The 21,206-nt window shown below is 44.5% G+C and overlaps 1 protein-coding gene across 2 annotated transcripts in view; it reads left to right on the top strand.

Annotated features, from left to right (window-relative positions):
- Positions 1 to 703: 703 nt before the first annotated feature.
- LOC149307452 (repulsive guidance molecule A-like) overlaps positions 704 to 21,206 on the top strand; it is a 34,246-nt gene continuing 13,743 nt past the window's right edge. The window contains exons 1-2 of one of the 2 annotated variants that reach the window (XM_089539191.1): positions 704 to 926; positions 7,706 to 7,821. In XM_089539191.1, coding sequence (XP_089395317.1) covers positions 907 to 926; positions 7,706 to 7,821 — 136 coding nt within the window. In that variant the 5' untranslated portion in view covers positions 704 to 906. Of the gene's footprint in view, positions 927 to 7,373; positions 7,448 to 7,705; positions 7,822 to 21,206 lie in introns of those variants that run through there. The other variant, XM_089539192.1, reaches the window with a different exon arrangement.

Genomic DNA, 21,206 nt, shown 5'->3' on the forward strand with positions numbered 1-21,206 from the left:
GCTGCAACTCTTGAGGCCAGGGCTTGATTCTCAGCTCAGCCATGAAACTCACTGGGAGACCTAGCGCAAGACACATGCTCTCAACCTCCGGGAAAGGCAACTCTTCTCTGAACAAACCTTGCAAGAAAACCCCATGACAAGTTCACCTGAGGATTGCCCTACTTTGGAAATGACCTGAAGGCACACAAGAACAACACAGCCTCTTTTTGAACTGAGCCATGCCATCTCATGATAGGACCAAAGTATGACAGCCTCATTTTAGTCATCCTGGCTTCTACTGAGAATGAAATTCCAGGTTATCCTCACCTGCCTGTTTTTGCTTCCCATCCACCTTTTCCTTCCATTGCTTTCCCCAATCCCTGGTTTAGCAGATTGTCTCATCCCCCCCCCCCATCCCCAATCCCAGATTGCCTCTTCCCACTCTCTCTCTCTCTCTCTCTCTCTTTTGCATGTGGGAACTCATCTTTGCACACTACCAGCACATGAAGAGCCAAGAGCAAAGCTTCCCTAAGCATTGCGCGTGCATCTCTCCTCTCCCAGACCTGAGAACGAGGTGCATTGGCAATTGCTCAGCAATTTCCTTGCCAGCCTTCTTTCCTTCTTCTCTTCTTCTTCTTCCTCCTCCTCCTCCTCTTCTTCCTCCTCCTTGTCCTTTTGCAGAGATGCAGCCGGAGTCACAGAAGATGCAAGCCTTCATCTCTCCCTCCTGCAATTTCTAAAGGAGAAAGGGAAGGAGAAACAAGGAGAAAGGAGGGGGGCATTGCAGACTCTGCAACTCTACAGGAAAGAAGGGGTGCCAGTTCTGGAGGGAGGGGGGCTCAGTCTCTTGCAGGCAATCCAGCCTTCCCCCCCTCCCCAATCCCTGCAGGCATCCAGCTCCCACTATCTTCTTCTGTCCAGGTGTAGATGCTCATGCAGCCAAGAAGGTAAGCCAGGCTGGTGGTGGTGATGGGGAGGATGTTACTGAAGATGTGGAATTGGGGTGTATGTGTGTGGATGAGATAAGGACCATGCCCTTTCTTCACCTTTTTCAAATTGCATGCCTTGTTCCTCGTGTATTATTCAATTGTTCCCTTTTCGGCATGCTGAGCATCCCTTGCACAATTTCCTTGCCTGAATGCATACATAGGTTTTCTTTTTTTGGAGGGGGGTGTGGGTGGATTTTTCGACACTTGATCCTCCTGATGTTCACCCTCTCCTGCCTCTTCTTTAATTCTGTTTACTTAGGAAACCTGTTGAGAGATCTCTTCTTCTCTCTCTTCGTTGCATTGCCTTCCTTGAAATCTGGTTTAAGTTTCTTCCAAAGCCAATTTCCAGGGATCTTTCCTTTTTCTTTTCTTTTCTGTCTTTCTCTCATCCATCCCACCATTAAAAAAAAAACCAGAAACTAGCCAAAATCTTATTGTTAGCCCCAACTAGAACAGACCCTGAATCAATGGGATTTGCCTATCTTTTGATGCATCGCTGAACCATTGATCCCATAGGTCCGCTCCACTTGGGATAGGTCAATAGGATTCAGGATCCCCCTTTCTGCCTCCTAAAATAAAAAACATGGGAGTAAGTCACACAGAGTTCTGTGCTAGTCTCTATTTTTCTCTCCCTCCCCAAAACAAACGAAAATGTGTCCAATATTGCAGCCCCCACGAAACCACAATTTAACACCAGAGGCTATGTAGATTTGATCCAGAGTAAGACCCACTCAAGACAATGGGGCTTACTCCCATTGGGAGTCTGCACAGAACTGCAGCATGCATCAGATCTGGTCCCAGACATTTGGCTGCCTGAGGCAGAGCAGGGCACACCCCCAACCCACAATTTGGAGAGGCAAAACATTTGGGATGCTTAGCTGCAAAAATCCCACAGGTGCAAAATAAAACCAGTAACAGCTTGGCACCCTTTTTTTTCATACCCAGAATCTGCCATCTGTCTCATGGCAGGGCCAGCCCAGAGACCCTTCATGGAAGGGTATATTTCTGGAAGCAAGAAAAATTAAGCAGGATTCCCTTGCAAACAGAGATGCACAAGTCGCACAATTAGGTTCCAATTCTGTACACTTGGCATGTCTACTCTGAGACAGGAATCCCTACTGTGTCCCTATCGATGGAAGGGAAGGTGGGTTTTGAATTAATTTAATAAATAAATAAGTATCTGCCCTTGAACCAGGTTCCTATGATTGTGTATGCAACCTTATTTTGTGTGAATAAATGCCACTAAATTCTGTGGCCAGGGTATGCGTTTGTGTGTATCTGTGTGATTGTGTGGAAGCGAGAAAGTTACTATAGTTCTCAGGGTTATTTAAACTATCCAAATCATTTTTCTGTTGTCTATTTGCTGGCGATTCCTGGCACCTGCTGCAACGTTTTATTACCACCATCAAATGGGTGTCTTTTTAATTCCAAGATATATAAAAAGAAAACAGGTTTCTTCTCATTCTCTCTTTCCATTTTTCTTTTGAATTATTCTTTTATACTTACACTACATCCATGAAGAGGCACTTTGCCTTGCAGAAATAATCTGGTTTGACACCAGTTTAACTGCTATAGCTCAGTGCTATGGCATTCTGGCTGGTGCTGCAACAAACTACAGTTCCCAGAATGTCATAGCATTGAGCCACAGCATTTAAACTGGTGTCAAACCGGGTCATTTCTGCAGTGCAGATGCAGCCTATAATGCTTCATCTCTAAGGAGAGGATAATAAAGAAAGGAGGAGGAAATTTACCCCACAAACCATATCATATATTGTGAAAGAACGGAACTGAGATCAGAAACAACTCAAAGGCACACAGCAACCATCTTATTTAAGAGTGCAAGCTGCATGACCCTCTGGATATTGTTGGACTATGACTCCTATTAGCCCTAGCTAGCTTTGTTGATGGGGAGGAATGCTGGGAGATGTAGTCCAACAACCTGAAATGCTGTCCAGTTTCCACAGTGAACCCTATTCATTATTTTTAATTACTTTCTTATATCCCACCTTTCTCCCAATATAGGGACTCAAGGCGGCAAATCCTATCAAACCCAAGCAATGTTTCCTTCCAGTTCCGAAAGGCAGACTTCTCTCCAACATCCCTCCCGCTTCCCTTGCAGCTTGCTTGCCATATTTCTTAATTTCTTAAGTAAGCTTGCATTGTGTCTGCAAGGCAAGGCAAAGTGTGTGTGCATGCATGTGTGTGTAGTGTGTGTATGTGGTTCTGCGTGCATGTGTTTAACATTCTTGTTTGTGGCGCTCAGGCGTGAGGCGAGAGTTTGGTGTTGTTTAGATTGTGCATCTTGATTGCCGCCTGTTGAAGTAATTGCCTTGCAATTGCTCCGAGGTGGAATCAATTTCCCCAAATTGAGATTTTAATGGGAAGCTGGGAAAGGGCTTTATGTCATGTGGTTTAAGGAGGCTCAGGGTTGCATTTATTCCATAAACCAGGTCTTTCTCCTATGAGCTCCTCATTCCCCACACCCAACGAACAGGCCAGGGAACACATTGCCACCTACCGACGCATCGACACATCCCAGGCTGCGTTTTAATCCTAGGAAGAGAACAAAGTGATACAACTTGTATTGAAAACACAAACAGAAAGGAGTGCTGTTTGTATAAGTCTACAAATTTAGGTCCAAAAATTGACCCCAAAAACTGAGTCGACTTATCCATGGGTCAATGTAAGTATGCATCTTAACTCGCTATTTAAAAGAAAGGCAAGAGAACAACAATCTCCTCTTACTCTCATCCATCCAGCCTTAAGAATGAGCACAAAAAGTTATGTCTGCCGGAATTTTGTACGTTCATTGACATTGTTTTGCTTTGCTTCACCTTTTAGATCCTTTGCTATGACCATGGGTCATATCAAAATCCATAATTTCGGCCCCAATACCTGCCCTTGACTTATACATGAGGTCAACTTATAGTTGGGTATATACGGTATCTGTTTGCAGAACCTTATAAAGAACAACACACAGCTAGATAAAGTATCCATGCATCTTGCTAGAAACATGGAATCGAGATTAAAACAGTGATAGAAAACCAAACTCGTTCAGTGCGAAGAACTTTTGGAAGTGTACGAAAAGAAAAGAAATACTCGTTTAAGTCGTACGATAGATGCCTTCTGACATATACGTTGGTGTCTTTTAATACTTTGAAATGAATACAAAGTATATGCAGAAAGAAAGAAAGAAAGAAAGAAAGAAAGAAAGAAAGAAAGCACATACAGAAACTTCTATAAGAAAGTGTCCCAATGTGGGAAAGGTGGGATATAAATCTTTGAAATAAATACAAAAATAAATTATAGTAAAGACCAGTGATGTAGACTTTAGTCAATTGACTTGGAGTCAAGTTGGACTCAGTTGGCTTCAATGACTTGACTTGGACTCAACTCAGCAATAAATGATGCACTGACTTGACTCGACTCGCAACTTTTATATTGCTGGTCTAACTTCATCCAGAAGCAGCAAATGCATTGAGCAATGGGCTTGAGGTCTTTTCAGCAGCCTAACCCCATTGCATACTGGAAGGGCCTTCTAAAACGTCTGACAAACTTTAGAACGATCCTTCCTTCTCAAGCCCATTGCCTAATGCATTTGCTGTTCCTCTCTGATTTTTTTAACCTAACTTTGTGCACGTCTTCCTGAGTTTTCCCAAGCTCTGTTTATAAGATAGCACCAGAGTTTAGAAAAACGAGTCCAAAACATAAATTTTCACCAGCTCTGCCTTCTTCTTGTGGCTGTTGCTGTGTTCATTGTGTGTGTGTAAATTTACAGCGCTTTATAAATAAAGGATAATAATAATAATAATAATAATAATAATAATTTCATGTCAACTCCAATTTATGGCAATCCTGTCCTAGGGTTCAGTAAGTAAAGTATATCACTTTAATTCACCTATCAGCCTATGGCACCCCGATGAATTTCATAGTTTTCTTTGGCAAAAAAATATACTCAGAGGTGGTTCTGCCAGGTCCTTCCTCTGAAATATAGGGCCCATACAGACAGGCCAAAATAAAACTGCTTCGGGTCACTTTGGAGGTATGCTGTTTAAATTATGCATGCCCCCTAAGAGTCCGGAAGCCGCGCCAAAGCCATGCTTCAGACTTTAGAACTAGTGTGGCTTGGCGCAGCTTCTGGCCTCTTAGGACGCATGCATCGTTTAAACAGCATACCTCCAAAGTGACCCGAAGCAGCTTTATTTTGGCCTGTCTGTACAGGGCCATAGTCAATAGCATCTGGTATTCCTTGGTGATCTCCTATCCAAGTACTATCCAAGGCTGACCCTGCTTAACTTCCATGCTCAGATAGAGTATGGTGCTATTTACCCATTCATCCTTTACTTGGTTTATTTGGCAGGATTTATTCAGAGGAGGTTTGCCATTGCCTTCCTCTTAGGCTGAGAGAGTGTGATATGCCTATGGTCAAGCAATGGGTTTCCACAGATGAGTGCAGATTCAAACCCTGTCCTCGGCTGCATCCACATGGCAGAAATAATCCAGTTCGACATCATTTTAACTGCCATGGCTCATGGCTATGGAATTCAGGGAACTATAGTTTGTTTCAGCGTCAGATCTTTCTCTCTGTCACAAAAGGCTCAGCTGGTCGTCCATGTGTTTCGCATTTCAACTCCCAGTTTGGTCAACAGTCAGGAATGCTGGGCCCTGAAGTCCAAATCATCTGGAGAACTAAAGTTTGGGAATCATTGGGATAAGGTCTAGGAACTACAGTTCCCACAATTCCATAGCATTGAGCCATGGCAGTTGAAGTGGTTTCAAAGTGGATTATTCTGCAGTGTGGCTGCAGCCCTAGTCCCACTCTCCAGCCACTACTCTGCTGGCTTCCCTCTTAGCGCTGCTTAGCCCCGTTTCTTCTTAGTCTCCTTTCTTGGATTTTGGAGACAATTCTCCCCAGCTGTTTATTAGCTGGAAAAGTGGAATTTGTACATTTGGGGGAAAGCTATTTGGAAAGGGCTCTGAGGGAAAGTTAGGGAGGTGAGGGATAGACTCTTGCCTGCAGAGAAGAAAATATACAGAGATTGCAGCCAAGCTTCTGACGAATGGTTTAGAATAAGCCTGGCCATATGTGAAGTTTATATCTCAGGGGTTTTTGCAATGATGGGTCTCCCACCGGAGTCAAGAGGGAAATGCCATCTGTCCCAGTGTGTATACAAGAGGGGCTTTGTTCGGTCACAAATATCTCCATCCCATGCCATGGGGCATTTAAAATACGCCTCGTTCCAGTTGAACAGAATGTGATCCAGCCACATGCGGTTTGCAGGAATTTGGACTTTCTGCAGGGCACCCCCACCCATCCAAAAGACCCTGCATAAAGACTTTGGCTCCATCCACACAGCAGAAATAATCCACCTTGACACCATTTTAACGGCTAAGACTCACTGCTATGGAACTCTGGCACTTGTGCGTTTTTTGAGAGTGGGATGTAGGGGCAAGTATTCCCCAACGTTTCGATGTGGGCAAGTATTTCCCCATGTATCCCTATGGGCAAGTGTCAACCAATGTTTCCTATCGGCAGGTATTCCTCTATGTTCCCCTATGGGCAAGTATTCTCCGATGATTCTTTATGGGCAAGTATTCCCCTATATATTGCTATGGACAAATATCCTCCAATGTTTCCCTATGGACAAGGATTCCCTTATTTTGCCCTATGGGCAAGGATTGTCCTATGTTTCCCTATGGGTAAGTCTCCTCCAGTGTTTCCCTATGGACAAGGATCCCCCTGTGTTTCCCTATATGGGCAAGGATTCGGCCTCATTCCCACTTCCTTTTAAACTGGATCACAAATTGGTTTGAACCGGTTTAAATGACCCTGTTACCCACTTAAACTGAATTGCTTTTTGGAGAGGGGGGCCATGCACTAGACTCATTTAACCCGCGTCTTTTTGACACTGATTTTTTCCCCCCACATCTTTTTGGATAAACTGATTCCGCGCGAGTGTGAACCAGATGCGGATTGGAATCAACTTAAATTTGCCCTTTGACCAGCTGGAGCAGGACCAGTTTGAGTCGATTTATTCGTCAATGGGAACCACAAGTGGGTTCTTCTATTTTGCAGCAAGAAAATGTGATCGGAGAAAATGTGGTGTGAACCACGCTCCGCTGCCGAACCGATCCCTCGATTCGGATGGCAAAGCGATTTATTTATAACATTCCAGAGGGAGCCCTCGTCCTTCTGGGCTCCCTTTGGAGAGCCTCTTGCCTTGGGCTGGCATCCAGCTGCACTCCATCTCTCCTCCTCCTCCTCCTCCCTTCCTCCATCCCTCCATCCTTCTCTCCTCCTTCTTAGGCGCCCAGCCCCTTTCCTCCTGACGTTGCTGCCTCTTGTAACCGGAGCCACCTCCATCCCTCCTTTCCTTTGGCTTTGGAGGGGAGTAAGCCCAGAGAAGGAGGGCTGCAGGGAGCTGGCGCCTTGGGCTGTTTTCTAAGACTCACACAGGGCTCTGTGTGTGTGTGTTGTTGTGAGTGTGTTACTGGAGGGGGAGGACACTCTGGTGTCCAGTCCCTTTCTCTGCTTCTTTGCATCGTTGGTTTGCTAGATCCCTTCCTTGCAACTGATACCTTTCCTCCTCCATTCCTCTTACTTCTTTTTTGTTCTTTCTTTCTCTCCTTTCCCTCCCTTTTCCCTTTCTTTCTTTCTTTCTTTCTTTCTCTCCTTCTGTTCCCTTTTTCCTCCTCTTTCTTTCTTTCTTTCTCTTTGCAAACGACTCTTCTTATAGGGAGAGGCTAGTGGTTAGAGCTGAAGCTGGATGGATGGGTATGGGGAAAGGGGCAAGAACCAAAGCCCTGGGACTGATCCAAACCTTCTTTGTCTCTCTCTGCGTCTTCCCAACAGGTAAGAAGCATCTATTTTTCCCTTCTCCAATTGTGTTTTTATTTTCCTTCTTTGGTTTTCTTTCCAGTTGGGTTTTAAGCCCTTCAAGAGCTGCCTTTGCTGAGATTCTTCACTCTGTCTCAGTCCAGTGTGGTCAGCTCAGACTGGCAGCAGGTCTCCAGTCTTGCAAGGCTTCTTTGGGGGCATCCACACTGGAGAAATAATGCAGGTTGGCACCACTCTAAAGTGCCAGGTCTCCATGATGGGATGAGAAGTTTGGTGAGGGACCTTCTGGGTAGAGAAGGCTTGTAAAAACACAGAGCTCATAAGTTTCATAGGATGGAGCTACAGCACTTAAAGTGGGGTCCAAGTGCATCATTTCTACCGTGCAGATGCACCCAAAGTCCTATCCGGAGAAGCCACTGGGATCTTCTGGAGGTTGTGGGAGGCTGTCTTCTGTTGAGTCCAACTCTTGGTCCATCTAATCCAGTGTTGTCATCTCAGGCTGAGAGATGTGGATCTCCAAGGTTTTATGGTTGGATTCCTTCTTACCCTTACCTTGGTCTTCCTTGATGGTCTCCCAAGTACTAACCAGGCCTGAATCTGTTTGGCTTTCCAAAATCTAGAGTATTCTGTGTTTCTAGGATGGGGTCCTTATGCTAAAACAGATCCTTGCTCCCAAGGTGGCCGGACATCCTCCTTTTCTGGACATGCCCTACATTTCAGCCTTCTGTCCAGGAGGAATCCCAAAATGTCCTCCATTTTGAGTGTGACTATGAAACATGCATTTACATTTCAATGAGTGTTTTCAGCTTTTATTTGGTCTTGTCCTCCATTTTTCTTGAATGTCCTATGTTTTGCAGTCACCCTGTTTGGTCCACCTAGTCATGTATTGACAGTTTTGACAAGCAGAAATAGCTCTCTCCATGGCTTTTCAAGCAGGATTCTTTCCAAGTTCGAGGTGGAAAGACTTGGTTGTTTTCCATGCCAGTTCTAACCAGGCCTTACTCCGCTTAGCTTCCATAATCAGGTGAAATTGAGTGTCTTTAGGAAGGTATGGTGGTTTCTATTTCTCTCCTTCCTCCATCCCAAGTTCTTGGCCTCTCTTAGTATTTGGCCACATGTTGGAAAACTTTTCCAATCTCTGTTGTAGAAAGTTTTCTTTCTTTTGTCCTCCCATGAGACATTCTCCATGCATTTTGTGACTGGGCAATGCGAGAGATGTGCAAAGAACATGGGAAGGATCTTTGTGTGTGGTGGAGGGACTACAAAGTTGTGTGGCGTTGTAGTCTCTCCAAAAACAATGTCCTCATACTAGTTGTGTTGTGTGTCATACTCATTTGTACATGACAGAGAAGCATGCAGTGATCAATAAGTGCTGGGTTACCTTCCATTATAAAGGCTGTGTTTATTTCCAAAGGACTAAAACATCCCTTTGGAGGAAATTTCTCTGTACATTAACATTTGGGATGGAGGGGCAGGGGCAACATTTGTGGCTTTCCAAACTTTGAAGAGCCAGGGCAATGGTGTTTGTGTGCGCGCATGAGATGGGGAAGAAGTATATGTGCGTACACACCTTCAAGTCACCTATGGATTTATGGCGACCCCATGAATTTCACTGGGTTTTCTTAGTCAAGTGGTGGTTTTGACGGTTCCTTCCTCTGCAATAGAGGCTACAGCAGCTGGTACTCATTGGTGGTCTCTCATCCAAGTACTAACCAGATCTGACCCTGCTTGGCTTCTGAGATTAGACACGATCTGGTGCCTTAGGGTACTTAAGTCCTTGGAAAGAAGTATACATCCATATGTATGTTCTGCTTTGGCATGGGAGAGATATCTTAACCCAATATTTACATGTTTTTCCTAGTGTGAAATGCAGCATCCTGGTTGCTTCCTTGGTGCACGCTTTGTTGACTGGAACACTTTGGGCTTATTCTGTTAGTGCTAGCTACCAATATGTTTCAAGCAACATCCAAGGCGCTGGTTCCTACTATTAAAGAAGATATGGACTGGAAAGATTGCCTCCTCCTTGATGAACCTGTCCTTAATGGGAGATAAGTCCCGGAAGGCTTTCGATACTTCCTCCTCACCAAGAAAATCCAGTTTGGTGAGCAGACAGGACAGGGCCTTCTCTGCAGTGTATCCCAACTCCACAGTTCCCTCCTTAAATTCCTTCCTTAAGTTTCAGGCAAGCCCCCCAAAACTGGTTGCGGTCTGCTTTGTTCCGCACGCCTTCAAATGTATTCGTTCCACTCTCTCTGGAGTTTATCACACTGGGGCTGATTTCGGCATTAAAGAGAGATTCAAGCGCATTTAAAGCATTCCGCAAGTGAAGCGGAAACGGCGAGTAATTGCATGAAAGATTCTCGCATGCAATGGTGCAAATAAAGTGATATCGGAAATGCATCATCGCCGAAATCCCGAAAGTAAAAAGATGCGCATTAACACTTCTTTGTGGCCACTTTAATGGTGGGTTTTGTGCAACGTCATGTGAAATCGTTATGCATAATTAGGCGATTTATCGGTAAGGCATCAGCACTTTTGGGCAGAGAAGGCTAAAGTAAAGTAAAAAGATGTGCATTAATGCTTCTTTGTGGCATGAGGCTAAAGACTCTGTAAAACTACAAATCCCAGGATTTCATAAGCTGGAGCTTCCGCATTCAAAGTGGTGTCAAACTGCATCATTTCTACCCATCGATTTTCTTGGTGGGGTGATAGGAAAGGTATAACTCATTTGCTATATTGCCTCCTTTCCTTCAAAACACACACACAAGCACAAATACACACACACACACACACACACATATATATGTATATATATTTCTGTAGGAACATGTTAGCAGCTGCTTTTCTCTATTTGTACCTGCCTTTCTCCTTGGCTCTTTATTAACTTGGCGAGAAACCTTAGCTGAATGGAGGCTGCCAGATGTTGTTCTACTCAAAATTTCAGAGCAAATTTGAAAGAAAAGAAAAGGAAAAAGGAGGGGGTGGGTGGGTGCCTGCTGAAAAACAAACTTAAGCCACAGAAATTCCCTTTTAACCTCTTGTCTTCCAACTCTCCAATGCAGGTCCAAAAGGTATCCCCTTCTGATCTTCATTCTTGGACATGTTTGCAAAAGTCGAAGCATTTTTGGATCCAACGCCTTCCTTCTCTCCATCTCTCTTTCTCTCTCTGTCCCCCACACCTTTTTATTCTTCTTCTCCTCCTCTTCCCACCTCCTTCCTTCAAGCCCAGGGTTTGTTTTTATGGTGTCAGAAGGGGAAAAAAGGAGCGAATTTTGAGAATCACAGATGAAAACCGCCATCTGTTTCCAATGAATCCCCCCATAGCTTTTCACAGCGTTGCTGGTGGAGTCTGGCTTGCACATTCCTTCAAGCTCCGAGGGCTTGTTTTCGTTGGGGGAAGGGAAAGTAACTTCACACAGGGAGAGTTGTTCCTTCCAAAAAGTGCTCCAGTTTCTTGGCCTGTAGGTTTTCCTCCCCTTCCCCTCCTTCCAACCAACATCACTTCATTGGAGGCAAAAAGAACTGGGGAATGAGGGTGAAAAGGGAATTATTAATGCTCTAGGAGCAAAAAACTTCTGATATCGATTTGCAATAGCACTCTTTTTGGCAGCCTTTTGCTTTGCAAAGTGCAAAACGGTTTTGCACGGCCGAGGAGGAAACCCTCTCCGCTTTTAAATAAAAGCTCATTCTTCTGCATTTGTCTTGGTCTAGGATGGAGCACACGTTTTTTCTCCCCACCCCTCCATTTCTCCGAAGCAATTCCAGCCCTTGAAAAACTTGCACTAGATTCCGCGGCCTCTTGTCGTCGTCGCCATCGTGCGCCTTCAAGATGTTCCCGACTTATGGTGACCCTAAGGCAAACCTATGGTGGGCTTTTCTTGGCAAGGTTTGATCGAAAGGGTGTAAAAACAACCCCCGAACAACTGAATCGCCTCTGTGTAGATCTGCTGGGAAGGTGTGCTGCCAGAGCCAAGATATTATTGAATTGGCTCTCCTTGTATAAAAATGCAAAACACGCTGGAGCTCACATCACCTGGCAAGAAAGAACTTGATCTTCAGTTTGGGGTGTGCGATGGCTTGTGTTCTGTTTGTTGTTTGTTGTTTGCCGTACGCCTTTCGTCAAGTCCTTTTGACTTCTGACACCCCTAAGGCAAACTTATCAGGGGCCTTTCCGGGCAGCATTTGGTCAGAGGGGATTTGCAATTGCTTTACTCTGAGGCTGAGAGAGTATGACCTGTCAAAGGTTACCTAGTGAGTTTCTGCAGCTGAGCAAGGACTCAATCCTGATCATGCAGTGTCCTAGGCCAACACTCAAAAAAGCACTCTACTGCTCTGTCTCTCTTTGTGTTATATAGGACTCTTTATTTTCAGGAGGTAAAATATATATTAACCAAGTTTGGGGGTTTGTTGTATTGTATTTTTCTGCTTTATGAGGCTTTTTGTGGGTGACTGTGGAGTTCACTCTGAATCTTGTAGACTTCAGTTGCCTTGTCCCATTGACTTTTCCTCTCTAATCTCTTAATTTAATCATTCTCAAATCCAAGGTTGCAAATTGCTTTTAAATCCTAGCCACTTTTGCAAGGTTCTTCAGTGAATACCAGCCAATAAAAGATGCAAGGTTCCTCCCAATCCACCATTCTGTTTTTTACTAGGTTTGTAGACTTGGATAATCCCAAACCATCCTTTCTCTATTGCCAAGTTCAGAGTTACCTAACGTTGTCCATAACTTGATAAATATATGTCATGGCTTATTCCTCCTATTTCTTCCCACCCCAAAAAAATAACTTAAAAGCTCCAGTGGCCACAGCTTTTCCTTTTATGAGTTTAGTGACAGTGACTCCCAAAAATGTACATCTGAGACCAAAAGTATTATCCTGAAATGCCCATTGACAGTGAACATTAGCTGACTATGGTGATGGGAGTTGTAGTCCAAACATCTGCAGGTCAAAGAAGATGGTTTTAGGCCATACTGCAGTTTTAGGGCTTTATTTTACACCTGCTTATTTGGGACTTTTCCTCCTGAGTAAGTTTGTAGAAGGACATTTGGCTGCTGGCTCACAAAAAGGAAGAATTCTGTGGACATTGACTGATCCAGCATAATCCCCTTTAATGTTCCTAAAATACAGTCTGAAGCCAACAATCTGTTCCAAAGGGACACTACATGGGAGGTTTCTCCTTTAAAAAACTGTCTCAAACAAATATATCTTTAGCCAAGGCGAGGAAGAGCAATCTGAGATGAAGCCTCAGTCGTTCTGGCCATAATATCTATACCCAAAGTAGCATCCCTGGTACAAGTGGGTTGTTGGTATTGCCAAAGCTGGCACCAAAGCAGTTTTTGCTAGACTTTTTATTCAGCAACATTCTGGTTGTTTTGCCCGTCAGGAGAAACGTCACTGAAACAAAGGCAAAGTGTGGGTTTTGGCATGTGTTTCGCATTTTTCCAGTTGTACAGTTTGGAGGATGACTATGCCCATTGTGGTGATGATGGCGTTCGGGATCCCCATGGTCATTTGATGGATGAAATTGTCATTTTGAAATCAAACAGATGTACACTAGGGCTAGGAAAACCCATGTGTTATAACTAGCATTTTACTTGTGTATTTTTGTTGGGCCTCTGGACCATAATAAATAGTTGTTGTTGTTGTTGTTGTTGTTGCATTGGAGGGGCTTGCACTAGGATGGATTTTGATATGACCCATGGATATGTCAAGGGTAAAACCTAGGGGCATGTAACAAAGGATGTAGGATGAGCCAAAGGAAAATGATGCCAAATGATGCCTCCAAAGGTTTAGGATGTGGATTAGCTTTGCACCCATCTAATGTGATGTGAGATGCACAGACAGACTGATGGATATTACACACAGAAAGAGAAATGATCCTCAGACACTCTGCTGCACATCATTGGCATTTTAACCTCTCTACATGTGCTGGTTCTCATCGATAACACTCAGTTTCTCCGGATTATGCCCATTGCGCTTCCTATCTTTTTTTATTCCCTGTCTCTTGGGCCATCTGAGATTTCCTCCCCATCACAGGGATCTTGTGAGACTCGGCAGCTAATCCCAGATAAGAACCTGCCAATTGGTTGGAGGCTTTATCAGATAAATTGATAAGGAGGCCTTTGCTTCTGGGCTGCCTGGCGTTTCCAGGCACTCGCTGGAAACAGAGAAGGAAAGGGGGAGTTGAACAGTTGTGAAAACATCACCTCCTGAAGTCCTGAAATATCTCAGAATGGGTCTCCATATAACAGAGTTAGGGGAAAGACCAAAGGGAAAGGAAGTTTGCTTTGACTTTGGCGACGTTCTGCAGAAATGGGTCAAGATCTCTAGGTCAAGACCTAGCTGCTGAGTATCTCCTATTAGCTGCAATAGGTTTATAGTACCTCCATGTTTTGTTGCTGCTGTTGTTGTTGTTGTTGTTGTTGTTGTGTGCTTTCAAGTTGTTTCCAACTTATGGCAACCCTAAGGCAAACCTATCATGGGGTTTTCTTGGCAAGATTTGTTCAGAGGAGGTTTGTCATTGGCATGTGTGGCCAGCTGTCCTCTGCGCATAGCTGTGCATTCGCAGGGAGGGCAAATAGATGTGAATTTGCACAGGAATGTGAAGACGACTAAGCATTGATGTGTCTGTGCAAAAATTTGCACCAGTTTGTATAATACACCTATGTGTAGACTATCCCCAAGAGTCATCCAGAGAAGCTGGGAGGTTGCAGCATTGACCTAAAAAGAGAAGCACAATTTCGCCTTGTGCATAGTCACCATGGGCTGCATCCACATGGGAGAAAAAAATTCAATTTGACACCACTTTCATGAGCATGGATCCATGCTATGGAATTCTGGGAATGGTATTACAACAAACTACCATGCTCAGATTTCCATAGCATGGAGCCATGCCCATGAAACAGAATTATTTCTCCCTTGCAGATGTGGGCTTACAGATTGTGACTTGTCAGTTGAGTGGTGGATTTTGGCCTAAAGGAGCAATCCAAGGCCCTGAATCCTATCAGCACCTTGGACAGTTCCCTTAAAGTTCAGACTGAAACCCAAAGTGGATTCCTCACCCTGCTGACATGGGAACCACCCTCCATCACTAAACTTGCAGTTCGCTTTCATGAGGTGTGGGGATGGCCACTGGCGTGGATGTCTTTTGAAAGAGATTAGGCAAATTTATGGAGGATAAAGGTTATCAATCGCTCCTTGTCTTGTGGCTAAATTGCTTCCAGGCTCCAGAAGGAGTCTGCTTGAGCCTGTGTGCATTGTTTGGGAACATGAGGCAGAATGCTGGGCTTGCATGACCTCCATTTAAATCCTGCCAAGTCTCTTCTTCCTCCATTTGTTGTTGTTGTTTGCCTTCAAGTCATTTCCTACTTCTGGTGAATGTAAGGTGAATCTATGACAGGGGTTTCTTGGGCTGAGAGTACAAGGCTTGCCGAGGGTCACAGAGGCTGCATCCACAAGGCAGAAATAAGCCAGTTTGATACCACTTTAACTACCCTGGCTCAGTACTGTAGAATTCTGGGAATTGTAGTCTGTTGTGGCACCAGAGCTCTCTGATAGAGAAGGCTGTGTGTGTCAACCACCACCCTACAATTTGCTAAATCCCATAGCATTGATCCATGGCAGTTAAAGTGGAGCCAAACTGGATTACGTCTGCAGTGAGGATGACTATTTTAATTTTTGTTAGCTGCCTTGAGTCCCTGTACTGGGAGGAAGATGGAATACAGAATGATGATGATGATGATGATGATGCACACCAATGGGTTTCCATGGCTGGTCTCCAGGGTCATAGTCTGATGCTCAAACCACTACATTATGCTGGCTCACTTCCATTCTTACCATATCATACTATATCTAATACCTGGTCTCTTTTTGTATTCTGGCTACTGCAGGTACATCCCCTTTGTTTAGCCATTTCCATATTCTTTAAAGTTTGGATATATTTGTCATTGTTGTGTGCCTTCAAGTCATTTCCCACATGTGGCAACCCTCAGGTGAAGCTATAACAGGTTTTTATTGGCATGATTTGTTCAGAGGGGGTTTGCCCTTGCCTCTCTCTGAGGCTGAGAGAGTGAAACTTGCCCAAGGTGACTTAGTCAGTTTCCATGGTCAAACAGGGATCTGAACCCTGGTCTCTGGAGTCATAATCCCACACTCAAACCTGAATGTAGACACTGCCTGAAAATTGCAGGAAATTTGCAGGGTTTGGCAGAGAGAAGATCAGTGCATTGACACATTGTGACTAATGTACACCCATCTCTCTCTCTCTCTCTCTCGACAAGTTTCCTCTCTCCCCTTCCTAAAAGTCTGAGGTTTATTTTTGTTCAGTTTTGTTTTAAGGTAAACAGAGAATGATGCCAACAAAGAATAGTGTGATAAACCCAATGCGGTTGTTCAGGAGGGAGTTAAGGCCCAATCTTCCAGTCTAGGTGGGGCTGTCTCTAACTGGCTTACCAGATCTTGTAGACTTACTAGATTCTTCCTCCCTGAATGTAGGCCATGCGGGCTGAAACCAATGGGAGTTTTAGTCCAAAGCACATGGGCTGCGTCAACACTGCACAACCATAGTATGAAATCCTGGAATTTGTAGGTTTTTCCCCGCAGGCACCTAGAATTATCTCGTATTCCCCTAAACTATAGGGTTAGATTTTGGGGCCAAGAGATATAAGGTAGCTCAGGATACTACAAATCCTAGGATCCCATAGGATGGAGTCGTGACACTTAAAATAGCACCAATGTGCTGCGGTTGTGTAGTGTGGGGGTTGTAATCCAACAATATCTGGAAGGCATCCAAGGAGGAGGAGGCTAGCAGAAAGCAGAACCTGGAAACGGTTGGTTTTGGAACAACAGCTTCCCAAATGCTCAACTCAGTATGGGGATTATGGAATTTATGTTCCGAAAGCTAACTTTTCCAAGTCTGCAGCAGAGAGAATAACCATCACAGTAATACATTTCTTAGGTTTACGCCATATTATCGCAACCATATCTTCTCTCTGTAATATCAAGGATAGGATATTTTTAACTCACATAGATCTTTGCTCTCCAGATGATGGAACAGGTGATACTGCTAATCCGCGTTACCATAGAATTTCAACAATATTTTTGCCACAGCAAGATATATTGCATTTTGGAATTTCAAATCTTCCCTTTCATAAGGCTTCAGAAGTGCTGACAGGTTAATCCCAGATTTGGAGTCCTTCTAAAGAGAGGCAATGGAACATCTCTTGCCAACTCTCCTTTGCTCTGTAGATAATCCATCTTGCCATGTTTTCAAGAACAGATATCCAAAGCTTGGAGCAGTGAACCTTTTGGACTACAGCGCACACACATATAACCACCAGCAGCATAAACTGTTGGGGGATTCTGGGAGATGTGATGTCCATGTTGGCTAGAGGATTTTGGAAAATGTATCCAAATAAATAATATTTTTTCAAATTCTGTCCATCTATTTTATGGATTTAAATCTTGGTAAATATTATTCTGCCAGGCAGGGATGGATAATTTGACCACTTTTCTTGCTGCAAGAAAGTCATCAAAAACTGTGATGTTTTGGAAGACTATTTGCAGTTCTGTAATTTGAAAAGAAACCTGTATTTGGAATTTGGATCAGGAATTGAGAGAGGAAGAGGAGGCAGAGAGCATGTGGGTTGAATTTTGGAAAAGGGGATGGAGAAGAATCTGGGTCGATCCACAAATGTCGCCAATTGGAGACATGCAAACGCTCAGGAACTGGAATCCGTCTCCGTGTGTTTTGCTTGCTGGCATGGCGTTCCGCTTTCTCTGCCCCGCCTGCATAATGAGCATCGAGTCCCTTTTTTAAAAACCTCTTTCACGAGGACTCATGAAACTCGCTCATAAAATTGTTTTAAAGGCTTACCAACCTGCAATTGTCAAATTTTGTAATTAAGAATGGAAATCCCGCTACACAGCCACCGAAATGTGCACACGCACGCAAACACACACACACACACACACACACACACAGCCTGTAATAATAGTAATGGGTGTTTGATTGGAGCCTTAACAAATCCTTGCTTTGTTTTGTGGGTGTTCCAAGAAGGAGCAGCACAAAGGAGGGGAAAACCGCATTCACGGATCTTCTTGCAACCATCAAACGGTTTGCCCCCCCAAATTTCAAACTCTGCTGGCTTAGAGGAGCCTTCCCTTAGGCTGCCACCATCCAGAAATGTCAAATGACAACTTCCATTATCCCCAGGCAGTAGCTCCAAGGATGGATGATGGGAGGTGTAGTGCAGAGGGTGCCAAGGTAGGGAAGGTTGTGAGAAGTTATCGCTGGCTCAGATGGCTGCAATTAAATGCACTGCCTTTAATGACAAGCAGTAGGTATAAGGGCATATATGATATTTGTCTTCCTAAGTCCAGGCCGAAGTGTCTGTCTAGATGTCTTGCATCCAACAGTCACCAGCCTTTGAAAGCTTATAAGCCAGGACAAGAGGTCAATGTCTTCTCTCGCGGTGAAGTCGGAAGCTTACATGGCTGGCATCCATAGTTTTTTGTGGGGTTTTCGGGCTATGTGGCCATGTTCTTCTCTTGCTGTTTGTGCCCACTATTTGGGATGCAAAGGTAGACTGCGCCTGCCTGTGGAGTTTCTATTTAGGTGCCATAGCAACTAAAAACAATGAGGGAAGAGCAACCATGCTCATCTGGTTCATTAGCTGCCATGTTCCCAGGGATATTCCAGGTAAAATGATCCATGCACATAGTTGCTACCAAGGTGGATTACTGCACTGTGTTACCCAGGGAATGCTCTTGAAACATTTCAACTAGCCGTTCCTCCTGGTAGAAATTTGGCTGGCTCAAGCTTGGAGAGAGAGCCAACGTGGTGTAGTAGTTTGAGTGTTGGATTACAACTTTGGAGACCAGGCTTCCACTCCCAGCTTGGCCATAAAGCCCACTGGGTGGCCATGGGCAAGTCACACTCTCTCAGCCTTGGAGAAAGGCAATGGCAAATCTCCCCTGAAGACATCTTGCTAAGAAAATGATACGGTTGCCTTAGGGCCGCCATAAGTTTGCAATGACTTGAAGGCACACAGCAACAGCAAGAAGAGCAGAGAGGACCTGAAGCTGGATAGAAAACCCTATGATAGGTTCGCCTTAGGATCGCTGTAATTTAAAAATGACTTTTGGAGGCAAACAATGACAATATCTCTTTGGTCGCCTGATACTGGAGAGCAGCAATGGAAGAGAGTGATAGGCCTTAAGTCTTCCAAGCTTGGAAGTAATTAGTTCTTTTTCGCAGTGATGAAGCTGTAACTTTATTGTATTACAGTTGTAACATAATAAGGGATAACTTCACTCCCTTTATGATGTAACCCAGTGTTTCCCAAACGTTAGCCTTCCAGATGTTTTGGACTTCAGCTCCCAGAATTCCTGAGAGTTGGCTAAACTGGCTAGACCTTTTGGGAGTTGAAGTCCAAAACATCTGGAGAACCAGAGTTCAGGAAACACTGGCATAACCCTTTAGTTCAGTGATTCCCAAACTTTGGTTCTCCAGATGTTTTGGACTTCATTTCCCAGAATCCTTGACTCTTGGTCAAACTGGTTGGGATTGCTGGGCATTGAAGTCCAGAACACCTGGAGGACCAAAGATTGAGGACCACTGCTTTAGTTATTTTTGTAGTTAGGAGGTGCAGTATCATTGAATGGTGGAGGAGGAGGATCACACTGTGCAGGTGCTGGCGTGAGCTACTGCCTTCCTTCCATTCTGAGTGTTGAAGTGAGAATGTGATGGAGCAAAACAGAATGTGTTTTGTACCAAAGGCTGGCAGCTTTGTGGCATTCAAATGTTATCCAAAGGGACTCAAAATGTTGTCACTAGCCAAAGAAGAGTTGTGCATGTTTTCATTGCTTTTGGAAGAGGGTGAAATTCAAGAGTTGACTTTCTTGGGGTGAATGGAATTACAAGTGTAACCCATTCTCTCTCTAAAGAGTAGCTTTCCAAGCTCTAAATCAGACCTATATTTTTAGCTGCAAACTTTGGATGCAAGACCCAAAAAGAATACCAGCTTTAAAGCCAGTTGCCTGTGGCCAGTGAGGAGCTGGTTTCGAGAGGCGCTGTGGCTTTGTAGAAATTGGTTCTTTCCTCTCTCTTCTTCTTCTTCTTTCCATTCACAATGAACCTAGCTGTGCCTAGGCAGGTGGCCTGGCCAAAAATTGTGGTCTAGTAACTTGCGTAGGTTATTGGCAAGGCTGCGTTGCTCATTAATCCCACGAATGAGTCAACGAACACCTGCAGCCCTGCTTTCAATAGGAGCCGTTGCTCATACGCTCTCACAGACCTCTTCAGTTCCCTTTCGCTCCAGGCAAGGCTGATTTTGCAATACCTTTTTTGCACTCGAAAACAAAACTATTCCTGGGATGGAAGGAAAGAAGTTCAACAATGGGAGAGAGCCATGAATGTGGAGCTGGGATCCACAATCCCCAGGATAGTCTTCTGTTCAGTTTGCATTAGTCTAAGGTTTGCATTCATAAAAAGAACCTTGAATGTAGGCATAGCACCTTTGGAAAAATAACCACTGTATCTGTGGGTTGCGTGGCTTCTTCACGGTTGATCCTCCACACCCATCGCTGGAATCAACACCTCCACCTGTGATGCTGCAATGTTTGGCAGCCCTCTCTGTTGTGTACACTGGGTTTTGTTCGGAGTTATGCACCCGGGGCTCTTTTCCTATCTTCCTTGGCGTTTGCATGTGTGCTATAGCAGAGTCAGAGAACACACGTGGCCCTGTTGTATTGAGCCGCACCATACTAGGCCACAGGTTCTCACAATGAGATCTCTGCATGCCAGGAATTTCAGAGCAAGCTGAAACTTATAAAAGTCACTGGAGCAAGGATGGGTTTAGTGTGTAGTTGGACCAGGAGGTACAGATGGGGGTGGGTGCACCTCAAAAAAGGGGGTGAAGTTATGCACATGGAACAGCATATGCACACAGAAACTCTTTAAAGACCTGTAAAAGTATTGTTGTGAACACTCCCAACATGATCAGGACATGATCAGAATGGAAGAATCATAGATAAATCACAATTGTGTAAGAGACAGTACAAAACGCCAACAAGCGGCGTACCGGTGCCGGCATTAGGGTTAGGGAGTGCGCACCGTGTACACGCTCCCTAACCTTAATACATCATGGCGACGTAAAAATGGTGGCACCCTGTATACATGGGTGCTGCCATTATTATGTAAGTGCCGTGTGGCATCCGCATGGCGACACATGGCACGTACATAACCAGTGCTCCAGTGGCGCACTTGTTACACCAGCGGCGGGAAGCCACGCAGTTTGGTGGCTGTGGCTTCCCTCCCACAGAAAAACTGCCACCACCAGCCCAGACCTTCCAGAAGGTATGTACCAGGCCTAAGTTATTCCTTATCAAGATCCCCCTGTT

This window comes from Sceloporus occidentalis, unplaced genomic scaffold, assembly GCF_023333645.1.
Source record: "Sceloporus occidentalis isolate IW3139 unplaced genomic scaffold, rSceOcc1.0.p SCAF_9, whole genome shotgun sequence".
Lineage (NCBI taxonomy): Eukaryota > Metazoa > Chordata > Lepidosauria > Squamata > Phrynosomatidae > Sceloporus > Sceloporus occidentalis.